General features: G+C 45.0%; 1 protein-coding gene across 2 annotated transcripts; it reads right to left on the bottom strand.

The window, feature by feature from the left end:
* Positions 1-3,081: 3,081 nt before the first annotated feature.
* CIAO1 (cytosolic iron-sulfur assembly component 1) lies at positions 3,082-13,410 on the bottom strand. Of its 2 annotated transcripts, none has more exons than XM_066593087.1 (8): positions 13,326-13,410; positions 9,863-10,013; positions 9,628-9,776; positions 9,434-9,545; positions 8,446-8,534; positions 7,439-7,640; positions 5,238-5,313; positions 3,082-4,238 (listed from the first exon to the last, which is right to left on the bottom strand). In XM_066593087.1, exons 2-8 carry the CDS (start codon positions 9,999-10,001, stop codon positions 4,004-4,006), a joined length of 1,002 nt encoding a protein of 333 aa, XP_066449184.1. In that variant the 5' UTR covers positions 10,002-10,013; positions 13,326-13,410; the 3' UTR covers positions 3,082-4,003. The 2 variants fall into 2 exon arrangements, with proteins under 2 accessions (XP_066449184.1, XP_066449185.1); XM_066593088.1 differs by having other exon boundaries at positions 13,320-13,392.
* Between the last annotated feature and the right edge of the window lie 155 nt (positions 13,411-13,565).

Raw genomic sequence — 13,565 nt, 5'->3', positions numbered from 1 at the left:
GTTGGACCCAATGACCCTGGAGGTCCCTTCCAACTCTACCATTCCATGACTGTGGAAGTGACATCAGCTTTGTGGCAGGAGCTTCATGAAATGGGTTGCTGTGGCTGAGCAGCTGCACAAAAGCCTAGGATCACCATATGAAATGGCAAGCATTCACTGGAACGGTATAGAGGAGTGGAAACAAGTTCTCTGGGGTGATGAATCACGCTTAACTATCTGGTGGTCTGATCGATGAATCTGGGTTTGGCGGTGGCTGCATAATACTAACTCTTGGAACCCCTAGTGCCTGCTATCCACTTCGGTGAGGGGATAGTGGTTTGGGCTCGGCCCCTTGTTTCCAGCGATAGGGCATGTTATTGTGTACAAAGACATTCCTGATACCACTTGCAGTGTCAGCTGTCGTTATGACACACTACTAGCGATTACTGAAGAGACCTCATCGATTAAGACAGAAGAAAACTAACACAAAGAAGGCTACCCTAAAACATAATGCTATTTAAAAGAGTAATTACACTTTTAATCCTTTCCAACCCAATTTCCCTGCCACCCACACACTCCCCAGCTCTTATTTATTTTGGATGGGAAAGCGCATTGTGAATTCCTTGGAATTACGCAACAGAAACACCTAAAAATGTACTGTCATTATGATTTTATCAGCAATTTCTGAAAATTAACAATTTCCAATCCAGTGTTGGTCCTCGTCCGAAATAACGATTTCCCTGCATTGCTCCACTGTTGGATAAGGGCCAACACATTTCTAACAGTATGCAGGACAGAGCTCCGATGTTGAAGGCTGTTCTGCATATGTATGTTACAGTATGCATTACAGCACTCCAACTATAGCATACATATGAGGAACAGCAGATCACAGAGACGGGAATGTCTATAAGTACTCGTAAAGTCTATATTGGGTATGCTTTAAAATAACGTATACGGCTGACAGACAGACTCAACATAAAACTTGGGGTACAAAAACACCTAATGGAAAATCCGGAAAGATTACGGGAGCACATATATTGTCCAAATAGGTGTGATAAGTCAGTTTATATAGATACACAGCTCTGAGTGTCTAACCATGCGATTGACAGTGTATATAGATGAAAACCTAGAAAGAATCATAAGCTCAAAAGTTCAGCAAGGGTATAGCGTTTCCCCCTCGATGAAGAGCGGTTCATCAGGAGCTAGAAGGAGCTGACTCAATTGGATAAACTCAGATGTATTATGTTGTTTTTATAAAATTTGAGAAAAACAACTACCCCTATATCTTGTTACAACCAGATATAAAACAGGTGATGGCTAGTTCTTGAGTATAGATGTAAAGACAGAGACTGATCCTGGATAAGAAATTGGGAAACCCAAATAAGCAGGAATTTCAGTAGAAGGATCCTAGTAGCCTTATAGCTAACATCTTGACTTAAAGTCCTAACTAGGAAATACAAAATTAAGGCTAGGGTGAAGCACACCGGCAATTTCTAGCGTGCAAAAGATATACTAAATGGAGGAGTGTCAATTAGTTTGCTGATACTGACACTTCTACACTACCCCTTGATGTCTATAGATGAGACCAAGAGGGTTCTAAGAAGAGAGGTCTACCAGAAAAAATTCAATTCTCCTAAGAGACACTAAAAAGCAATATTCTAAATTGTCCCTAATGTAGAGGCTAGAACCAAGTCTCAAGTATGCCAGACAGATTACCCTAAATCTAAAGATCCTAGTTAAATTCTAGCCAGAGCACCAGAAGATGCAGTGATACAGACAGACAGATAGGGCCTGTGGCTCTGATGGTGCACACTAGAAATTTCGGCCGAAATGCGTTGTGTATACTTCGATTGCACATATTAAAGTTGTGGAAATACCTCCGCTACCGCTGGCTTTCATCTCCGTGTGATAAGTTAACCCTGGATTGGGAGGCGCCTTGGCTATAGGCGCCTCCACCGAGTAAGTTCTATCTTTTATCCACTTCTGCATACACATTATTTGGTGTGAGCGCTGAGGAATTTTTCCCTTTTTTGTCTTGCTATTTTATTGTCTCCTTCACCCTGTGAATGGAGTTCCCTCTGGCTGCCGTCTCATCAATGATATGAGATCTCTTCGGAGCACCTTTAAATTTCTGGTTTTATCTGAGAAGATTGACCCTCTGACCGTAGAAGTATCTCGTCAGACCACTACATCCCTGGCATCTCCGCAGTGAGCGCTCTTCTATACATATCCTTGGTTGTAACAAGATATAGGGGTAGTTGTTTTTCCTCAAATTTTATAAAAACAACATAATACATCTGAGTTTATCCAATTGAGTCAGCTCCTTCTAGCTCCTGATGAACCGCTCTTCATCGAGGGGGAAACGCGTTGAGCTATACCCTTGCTGATCTTTTTCTGAGCTTATGATTCTTTCTAAGTTTTCATCTATATACACTGTCAATCGCATGGTTAGACACTCAGAGCTGTGTATCTATATAAACTGACTTATCACACCTATTTGGACAATATATGTGCTCCCGTAATCTTTCCGGATTTTCCATTAGGTGTTTTTGTACCCCAAGTTTTATGTTGAGTCTGTCTGTCAGCCCGTATACGTTATTTTAAAGCATACCAAATATAGATTACATTTTTTAAACTCTATATCTGTGAAGGACATATGAGGAACAGCCTTCAACATCAGAGCGCTGTCCTGTAATACTATAGCATACATATACAGAACCTGACATTGGAGCGCTGTCCTGCATACTGTTAGAAACATGTGTCAGCCGCTGTCCGACATCAGAGCTATGCAGGGAAATCTTAGTGTCGGACGAAGGCCAACACTGGATTGGAAAGGGTTAAGAAACTTCTGACAGGTCATAGCAACATGTCAAGTTTTAATCTGTGGGGGTCCCGGTGCTGAGACTTCCACTGACTGCTGAACTAAAGGGGCGCAGAGCACAGTCCGTCTTCGGGTGCGATTATTAGTTGTTGGCTCTGTTTGGCCTCGGACAGCTGATGCATTGAAGACTTGTAGTTTTTGTGTTGTACTATTACGTACATCCTTGGAAGTCAAAGGGTTAATCGTCAGCCATCAGGGTTCTATAATGGATCTGGACTCCATATTTTTCAACAATCCTTTATTTTAAAATTGTACACTGATAAAATAAACTATTAATCATCAGACTGCATTCACACAGCGTTCATGCTCTATGTTTAACCGATACGTCACAAGAGTGCCTGACGTACAGGTTACATGTATCCATAGACTTCTAGTGTTAGACGGATGCCACGAAGAGTGACATTTGGTCTCCATTTGGCAGGGATATGTTAGTATAAACACAGGAAAAAAAAGGGCAGTGATAGCTTAGTAGTCTACACTATTCCATCCCTCAGGGTACTTCGAAAAGTGTCCATTTAACATAGGTAAATTTCCGTAGCGGTTTTTTTTTTGCGTGGACGAGATCTCATCCACCATGTTGCTACTGTAAATGCTGCGGATTTTCCACGTACAGGGTCGGCATAGAAAATCCGCCCTATGAACATGGCCTAAGACTCCGGTCACCTTGTTCTCCAGTTCAGTGACTGCGGCTTTCAGTTTGGTTCCGACCTGCAAGGATAATCCACTGTGGAGAGAAAAACAATGCTGGCACCATGCAGGGGATCTATTAACACCTTCATTACCAGCAAGCACTACGCAGATCCCTGGCTTCAGAAAAACGTACTCTTTTGGCCTCAGTCTAGTTCATTCATTCTGTATGTCAGAAGCTTTCCTGGCACAGCGGTTAGATTTAGAGCAAAAACACTGTGTGAATGCAGTCCAAAGACGAAATCATCTCCGTCACATAGCGCAGTGAGAAGAGGCATCACTGCCACAATTCCTATCTGATACACCAGAGATATTTGAAATGATTAACGTGTTAAGTTGTGGGTAGCGCAGACGGTTGGCTAAGGATAAATGAAATGACCCGCATTTTATGGTTCTCCACATCATCAGTAAATTCAAAAGTCATCATATGGATTTTGGGGCAATCCATAACTTAAACTACTCGGGGCGCTGGTACTGCCAAAAAGCCATTTCTCCATCATCACTACAAGAGGCCAAGAGACCGGGTTCCTTGGGGTGCCATGCCACACAGTTGACATCTTGGGAGTGGGCTCGGGGCATGTGGGCTGTCAGAGAAAATGTTGGTTGCATCACATCAGAGCCGGCATCTTCTTCGAAAATCCTAATGGCGTCATCTCCACACGCTGTAGCAATGGCACCTGTCAGATGGCTCCTAGAGGTAAAAGGTGACAAGGTATGTCAGAGCATTTACTACTGATAAAGTAACTAGATCTTACAAATCCAATTAGTGTGTATGGTCTATACATACTCCTTCTCCTCCTCCATTTTTTCCTTACCCTCAAGTATAAAAGGATCATCCCACCCAAAAATTCATCAAGCCACAGCACACCCCAGGGTGAATGGAATGGCGATGTACATGTGTGACAACAACTCCATTCACTTCTATGGGACTCAGGTTGATAGCGGAGTGTAAGGCTAATCGACCTCTATAGGGAGTGAATACAGCAGTGGTCCAACATGCGCAGAGCCGCTGCATTCACACAAGGGTGCGTGGTTATCATTATCCCTGGGAGACACAGTGGGCGCACTCCCAGCGACCCAACATTAATTTAATCTTATTACAAAGAAAGAAAAATCTTTCTATAGCGCCAACTTATTCTGCAGCGCTTTCAGGTAATTTATTTATTACCCCCCCACTAAGCTGGGTATTCATTTTGCCAACCTCGGAAGGATGGAAGGCTGAGTCAACCTTGAGCCGGCTACCTAAACCATGCAGGGACTGAACCTGCAACCTTCAGGTCATGAGCGAGAGCTTAGGACTGCATACTGCTGCCTTAACACTCTGCGCCACACAAGTCTCTTATTACCAATTCTGTGGATAATGACAAATGTTCTTGGTGGGATGACCCTATTAAAAGTCTGTGTGCACTCTTACAACCAATGTTATGTATTTCTCCATTGCATCTGAAATAAAAGATGAAGCGAATTTTCTAATAGTCTTCATTGAAGACATCCTCCGTTTTGTAACTACAGCTCCAATGCAGACCTATGCATCTCCATGGCTACAGATTATTACTATACACTGTGCGTAGTCTGTTGATGCAGCCACGTTTTATCCTCTTCCATCTTCTCCTCCTACTACTAATCCACAGCCGGTAGAAGTAGTTGTAGAACAGCTCTGGACCCAGAGGAATCGTCTCCTAATGCTTACCAGTTAACGTCATAGATAGTCCTGGTGTGGTATCCGCTCAGGGTACATATACACTTCCACGTGGGATCTTTTTTACCTAAATAAAAATGTGAATGTTAAAAGAAACTGGAGAGATGTAAACATTTACATATGCCAAGAAAAAGAAGAGGACCCCCATGAGGCTGCATGTTCTCCAAGCACCATAAACGATGGACGATGAGCTGATCGTTCAGTGTAAATAGCGGCCGCTCAGTACTGAACAGCCGCTGTGTTATGGCAATGGAGAGGGGTGGGGGAGCGAGAGGAGAGAAATCTCCTGCAGCCTCCCCGCTGAGAGCTAATGGTACTAGCTGCTGTGCAGCAGCACGAGAGCGAGTATGAGCAGGGACAAGTGTTAGGCATCGTTTGCCCGACAGTCGTCCCGTCTAAAAGGGCCTTTAGATAGTTGTCGCCACTAAATTGGTGTGCGATTAGGTATATAGGGAGAAGCGACTAGTCTCCTGCAGCAATAAAGGATTGGAGATTGTCCAAATGCAACTTTCTTGGGCAGTCTCAGTGCACATTACATTGAAATATTGAAAATTGACAGCAGAAAAAAAGACTCCTTGGTCCATCAAGTCGGCCCTTATAACATTTCCTTTTTATTTCTCTTTTAGTATAGGTATGAAACGAAAAATACGGTATATTACATAAGACGCACTTTACCCCTTCCCCCCTCCAAAGTGGCGGGGGGGGGGGGGGGGGAAATCGGTGCGGCCTGTAAAGCGAACCTGCTGAAATTCGGACCCGGCCAGCAGCTGAAAAGGATCGCAAGTTCTTCTCACACGGCTGTTGGCCAGGACCGCATACATAGCAGAAGAGCAGAGCGGCCCGTATAACAGCGGATTGGTGGAGGCGGGGGGAGGGGCAGCATGGTGCCCAGTAATCAGCTGTTATACGGGCCGCTCTGCTCTTCTGCTATGTATGTGGCCCTGGCCTACAGCCGTGTGAAAAGAACTCCCCCTCCCGCCTCATCAATCAGCTGTAGGTATGGACAGCTCTCCTCCCCTTCTTATCACACAGCTGTGGGCTACATAGCAGGATGGTATAGGGGTGGGGGCCTGTACGTACAGCCGATTGGTGCCCAGTTGTACACAAATGTATACCTCATACATCACCATAATGAGACATGCAAGGCTTCCTTAAAACTTGGGTGACAACTAATGAAATCATCATTACATTGTCACTCAGCTCTTCCAGGATCCTGAATGCCAACTGCAGAGTTATGCAAGCATTTACTCGCTATAACTAGTCAAACATAGCATTCAGGGCTTTTAGAAAGCTGGGTGACAAGTAATAAGATTTTTACATTACACTTACACTCAGTTGTCCCTGGATCCTGAGTGGCTGGTTGACCTAGTGGTATATGCTTCATTCTGAGGCAATACTACTGCTCTTTATACCTCCCCCCCCCCCACCTAGTCAGAGTTCAAAATATTTTTTTCCTATTTTCTGCCTCAAAAACCTAGGTGCGTCTTATAAAGCGAAAAATACAGTATATAAAGGGTTTCCATCATGTGTTCTCTCTTCCCTCCTGTAACATATATACGTTTCCATCATGTCCCCCCCCCCCTTCCTTCTTTCCTCCAGGCTATACAAATTAAGTTCTCAAAGTCTTATGTGATAAAATAGTACAAAGACAGGATACAAAGATGGTGGAAGGTCTCAAAGTACAAAACTTATCAATGTCTTCCTGTAGATGAGGTCTCCAGAACTGAACACAGTATCCAGATATGTTCTCCCCAGAGCTCTATACAGCAGGATCACAATCTCCCTCTTTCTACTGGTTATACCTCTAGCTATGCAGCCGGGCATCCCACTTGCTTTCTTTGCTGCCTGACTGCACTGTGGACTGATTTTGAGGCGGTCAGAAATCAGAACTCCTAAATCCTTCTCTTTTGAAGTCCAGGATAACAGAACAGCCCATACAATACTCAATCCGGGGTTTTCTTCTTCCAAAATGCATTATTTTACATATGGAAACACAGAACTGCAGTTTCCATTGTTTTGACTATTTATTCAAAATGCTAAATCTTTCGCCATCTTCAAGACATCCCCAGGAGTATCAACTCTATTGAAGATAACCAGTCACTGAAAGGGATGACCGTCACATGGAGCTGATGACTGTATTACACCACAACTAAATGTATATTATTCTGCATCTATTAACATGGTCTCATTACCTTGCTCTTCTCCAGATGCCATTCGTCTCCAGATCCGCATAGTCTTATCGTCGCTGCAGGTAGCCAGCTGCTCCCCACTCTGGTCAAAGGCTAAACTCCATACAGTGGATGTGTGACCCTCCAGCGTGGCACAGCACACCCAGTCATCCTCTTCTTCGTGGTACAACTTCACGGTGTCATCATAGCTGGCAGAGGCCAATAACTGTATACAGAGAGGAAAGTTACAAAAACACAAATCCGTGGTTCTAAATCATGTTAGTAACCGTGTTAACTTTGTATGCAGATTACTTTACAGCGTAGCTCCAACTATGGCAGATTCATGTCTAAGGGCTTCTTCAGATGACTGTATATCGGCTGCGTATTCACACCGGCCGATATACGGCGTCCCTCTCTGCAGGGGGAGGAGGCTGGAAGAGCCAGGAGCAGTGCTTTGAGCTCCCACTCCCTCTCCTCCCCTCTGCACTATTTGCAATGAGGGGGGGGGATGGGGCGGAGCTAATTCCCAGAAGTTAGACCCACCCCATCCTGCCTCCTCTCATTGCAAATATTGCAGAGGGGCGGAGAGTGGGTGGAGAAGAGACAGAGAGGGGGCGGGAGCTCAGATCACTGCTCCCGGCTCTTCCAGCCTCCTCCCCCTGCAGACAGAGACGCCGTATATCAGCCAGCGTAAATACCCGGCTGATATACGGTTGTCTGAATAAGGCCTAAAGGTGGATTTTCACTGGCAGATAATGTGTCCATATGAACAAGTGTTGACCAACAATGAGCATATTAATCAGCGCTCATAAATTATACCTACACAGGTTGATGATCAGTAAGTAGTATGGGGATGTTCAATATTTACATGAGGGAGATGTGCTTGCTATTACTAAGCAGTAGCCAAAACTAATTATGGACCAGCGCTGCTAGAAAATGATTCATTAAGGAGCCTGATCATTCCCTAATGAATAATTACAGTGTGAAACTACTTTTTCCCAGCATTCCCTGTAGTATTTCTCACTACTCACCTCTTGGTTGGGGTGCCAGACTACGTGCTTCACATCCTGCGTGTGAGAGTTCAGTACGCTGACGCACTCATATTCCTCCTCTTCATCAACTGCAGTAAACAGCAGATACAAGAAGTAAACACTTACAGCTTAGATGGTGCAATTAAGAATAGAATTGCCCGAGGTGTCACCAAATTGCTGACGTCATTGATGGAGACACTAAAGAGAAGGTTCATTGACAACCTGCAGTCTTTTGGATGAAGCTGCAAATAAGTTGTCATTCTTTGCAGTATTGCGCGTCATTATTGAGATTTTCGCAAAATGACAATGATAACAGCCGCGCAGGGCTGGACGGACATTGGTCGTCAGGTCAACTATGCCCATCGTGCGTTTAGCGAATGACTCATTTCGCAGAGCTGAATGTGGTCACTGACAGCATCCACAATCTCCTTTCCCCTTGTGATCGCTTCTGCAGGAACGGATGCTGTTAGTAATGACATTTAGCTTTGTACATTGAACACAAGGCTCCACTGCTGGAATCCTATCAACCATTAGAAAGGAGGACTCGAACCGAAGCAGGAGGGAATTTAAATGGAGCGCTGATCAAGCATGAGCCCTACCGCTCTGATCAAAGTCCAATGGACTGACCAACACAACAGAGTTTCCGTTGGCTGCATAGATATTGGCTGGAGTGGCATGCTTGGAGACTGCATCATCAAGTTCCTCGTCACTGCGGTCTTCAAATGAGGAGGAATGGGTGGCCCAGGATCTTCAATTAAGGGAGATGGAATAATACCTCCACATCGTTACCTATTGGAAGGCAGCATTCCTTCAAGCCAAAGTTAGACTCTTTATACAAGCTTTGTAACAATGACTGGGAATGAAAAGCAAAGCCAGACTCCATGCACAGACAGATCTAATGGTCATTGGGGGTCCCGGCAATCAGATATTTATCACCCATGTCCATTAAACTTGGTCATCAACAACAAAGCTGTTTAAATATACTCACCTTCCCAAACCCACACACTCTTGTCACGGCTACACGTTGCCAAGAGACTCCCAGAAGGTGCCCAGGCCACTGACTTCACCTCATTCTCATGTCCCTCAAGGGTGGTGATACACTGAAGACAAGAATACACATTTACAGATGAGAAAACCAGCCCAAGTATTGTCATCAGGCACTTATCCTAAATGTCTCCGTACCTCAAAGTCATTGTTCTTCTTCATCCAAATACAAGTAGTGGCATCAAAACTGGCAGAGGCCAAGTAATTCCCACAAGGTGACCATGCTACTTTCCGAACTGTGCGTTGGTGACCTTCTCCAAGGACTGACTTGCACACCCAGGTATCTCCTTGCAAAGGGAAAACCGCATTAAAATGAGGGAGAGTAGGTGATGATGATATACAGAATGAAGCTACACAACCCAAGAATAAGTACCTTCCTTGCCCCAAATTCGGATCGTTTTATCTCCTCCACAAGATGCCAAGAGAGTACCGGTCGGGTTCCATGCCAAGAACCAGCAGCGGGAGTCGGGGTGAGCGCTAAGTCTACTCAGCAGGATCAGCGAGTCCTTCATGCTTGGTCTAGTCTGTGGAGACAAGGAAAATATGATCAGCATCTTAAGATTAGTATCAGCGCCTGTAGTAATGAAAGAAGTATGTACCGGTGACCACACAATCGCTCCCGTCAGAAGGCCAATTACAGGACCCGACTCTATAGTTTATGGCTACTGATGTAGGTTATAACATCTGAGGATTAATGATGTGAGATAATGCAGACGTTCAATGGTAATAGCTCGCTAGTAAATCATTCAGCTCATAGCCAGCTATTAGTGTATGGGCGGATAATAATCCTTAGGGAGCTTTCATCCGACCGGACTGGACGGCCAACGTAAAGAGGTCAACCTAAAGGAACAGCCTCTACTTAAAATGAAATAGGCGGGAGGATCAGCCGATATGGTGGGAGACCCTCCTCCATGGCATCCCTGAGGGTGATGAATTAGGACAACTTCTTTAGTTCATACTTCTTATACACTCATCTATCCCAAATATTTTTAGCCTCTTAACAAGCAATGATGTACAACCCCAATTCTGAAAAAGTTGGGGCACTGTGTAAAATGTAAAGAAATGCAAAGAAAAAATGAATGCAATTTCAAATTTTGATTCCTCTGACCGCACAACAGCTTTTCATTTTGCCTCAGTCCATTTTAAATGAGCTTTGGCCCAGAGAAGACGCCGGCGTTTCGGGATTGTGTTGGTATATGGCTTCTACTTTGCATGATACAGCTGTAACTTACATTTGTGGATTACATGATGATCTGTGTTCACAGACAACAACGCCCATGCGGTGATTTACATTAAGGAATAATGCCTGTTTTTAATGCAGTGACGCCTGAAGGCCCGTAGATCTTCAGCATCCAATATTGACCATCAGCTTGTCCCTCATGCACGTGAATTTCCCCAGATTTTCTGAATCATTTGATATTATGTACCGTAGATGGTAGCGATATTAAACATCTTCACAATTTTAGGCTGGATTCAGACGAACGTATATCGGCTGGGTTTTCACGCCGAGCTGATATATGGTGTCCTCATCTGCGGGGTGTGGGGGGAGCCAGGAGCAGGAACTGAGCTCCCGCCCCCTCTCTGCCTCCTCTGCACTCTTTGCAATGAAAGGAGGCGGGGTGGGGCTAAGTGCCAAGAATTAGCCCAGCCCCCATCCCACCTCTCCTTATTGCAAATAGGGGCGAAGAGGAGGCAGAGAGGGGGCAGGAGCTCAAAACACTGCCCCTGGCTCTTCCAGCCTTCCCCCCTGCAGAGAGAGACGACGTATATTGGCTGGGCGTGAAAACCGAGCCGATCTACGTTCGTCTGAATCCACGCTTAAGTTGAGGAGCCTTTTTCCGAAATCGTTTTACAATTTTCTGACAGTTTTCACAGATTGGTGAACCTCTGACCATCTTACTTCTGAGAGACTCTGCCTCTCTAACATGCTTTTTATACACAGTCATGTGACTTAGTAGAAAATTGACCCTCCAGCTGTTTTTCATTACTACCACTTACTTTTCCAGCCTTTTTTGTTAACCTTGTCCCAACTTTTGTGAGATGTGTTGCTGCCATCAATTTCTAAATTAGTGATTTTTTTTAAATGAAACAGAAAAATGTTTCCCCTTCTGATATGTTCTGTTGTGAATACAATCTGGTTACATGAGATTTCCAGATCAATGCATCCATTTTTTTCTTAACATTTTTCACCTTTTACAAATGTCCCAACTTTTTTGGAATTGTACATGTAGGACCCTGGTATGTAGGGATAGCATGGAGCGGTCACAGGAGCCAAACCCACTTCATACCCGGCAACTATCAGCTGTTTCATACAGCTATCAGCTGCTAACAACGGCTGCACAGCCATTAACCATTTAGCTGCTGCTGTCGTCGATTCTGACAGCAGCATTTAAATGGCGTGATGGAGAGGGCTCCTACTTGTAACAAAGTTCCATTCAGGTGTCCTTCCAGCCTGGGGCATTGTGACGGTCGCCAAGGCTGCCATGGCAAGGATAGGATGCCTGCAGAAATACAATATATTGAAATACTGCATTATTGCAGTATATTATATAAGTAAGCAGAAGATTGCAAGTTCAAGGCCCTTAGGCGAACAAAAATAAAAAAAAAGTTAAATTTTATTTTCATTAGAAAAAAAAAACTGGAAAAAAAAGTTCTTAAAACCTTTTTCCGTTTACATATAAAAAAAATCAAAATGACATAAATTGTAGCGCTCTTTCCTTAACATATTGCGCATACGTCCGTGTTGAGTCAGCCTCAGGGCGTATTCACACAGTGTAGCACACGGACAGCACACCGACCCATTACAGTCAGTAGGGCTATGCAAACATGCGTCTTTTTACACAGATGACAACCACCTGTTCAAGTCAATGGGTGCGCAAAAATAAAAGTGGAGGACAACCGCGTGCGCTCCGTTTTAAACTGATCACTGCTAAGCAATTCTAAAAAAATGTAAAAAAAAAATTGGGCCTCCTTCAGTTTTCTTCCTGCACAGGCAAAAAAAACCACACAAAACAAACAAAAACAAAAAGGACACACGCATAAAAAACGGACACAAGGCCATGCGCACGCATTAATGTCGGTCAGCTTTTCCAACAGTAAAATCGGACAGGCTGGTGTGAATGAGGTCTACGGGCTCCTTCACGCGGTGTATTTGTGCACGCAATACGCAGAGAATAGAACACGGTGGTTCCATTGGGTCCGTTCACATGCTGTATTTTCCTGCGCACCATAGAAATCAATGCAGGGTGCGCAAATGTGTGCGCCATACGCCTGGAGATGCGTGAAACGCTGCGTAATTCTGCCGGAAGAACAAAACATCTGGAACTAATTAGCCGTGTCAAGCGGTGCGTCTTGTTGGCCCAAATGAGCGCGCCCCGCGGGTGGAAGGTGTACAGCAAAATACGCAGATAAGCACGTAGAAAGCATAGTTTGCAAAAACGTAGCGCTGAGGCACACGTAAATGCGCATCCGCTCGTGTGGAACCCTAACAGTGCGGCAATGGGCGGGAATACAGTGCTGTAAATCTACGGTGCCCCGCGGGACGGTCATAAGTGGCTGTCCAGAACTACAACACGGACAGCCAATCCTGGACATCAATGATTGACCATGAGGCGTCCGACTTCCCCTGATTGGCGCGACAGAAGGGTGGCAGCGCTCCTGGCACCAGGAGGCGTGGAAGGGCCATCAATGGAGTCCTGAAGCACTCTGAAATAGCACAACATAGTGGTTTCCCGCAGCTACCAGAAGGGGGCGCTCACAACACACCGCCGTATGCAGCCAGCGGCGGGACCTGTGCGGACATGTATTATTACTGTTGCCCCTCGACTCACTCTCACCCGCTCACTTCCTCGCTCCGCCGCGGTGTGTGCCGGTCTGTCCACTGCTCCCTCTCTCGGTTACTCTCAGAATTACACCCATCCATAACCACGGCGATTCTAGTCACTAGAGGTCAAACACTCCTCCCATCACTGTCTCTTCTAAGGCGCCATTTTGGATTAGACATTTCTGGTACTCATGTAGTCACCAGAGGCTCCGGAAAAATGGCTTTTGTCTCTGGCTACGGCGGAAGGAGGCCA

The sequence above is a fragment of the Eleutherodactylus coqui genome, chromosome 2 (genome assembly GCF_035609145.1).
Source record: "Eleutherodactylus coqui strain aEleCoq1 chromosome 2, aEleCoq1.hap1, whole genome shotgun sequence".
Lineage (NCBI taxonomy): Eukaryota > Metazoa > Chordata > Amphibia > Anura > Eleutherodactylidae > Eleutherodactylus > Eleutherodactylus coqui.
This window is presented reverse-complemented; position numbering and strand designations above follow the sequence as displayed.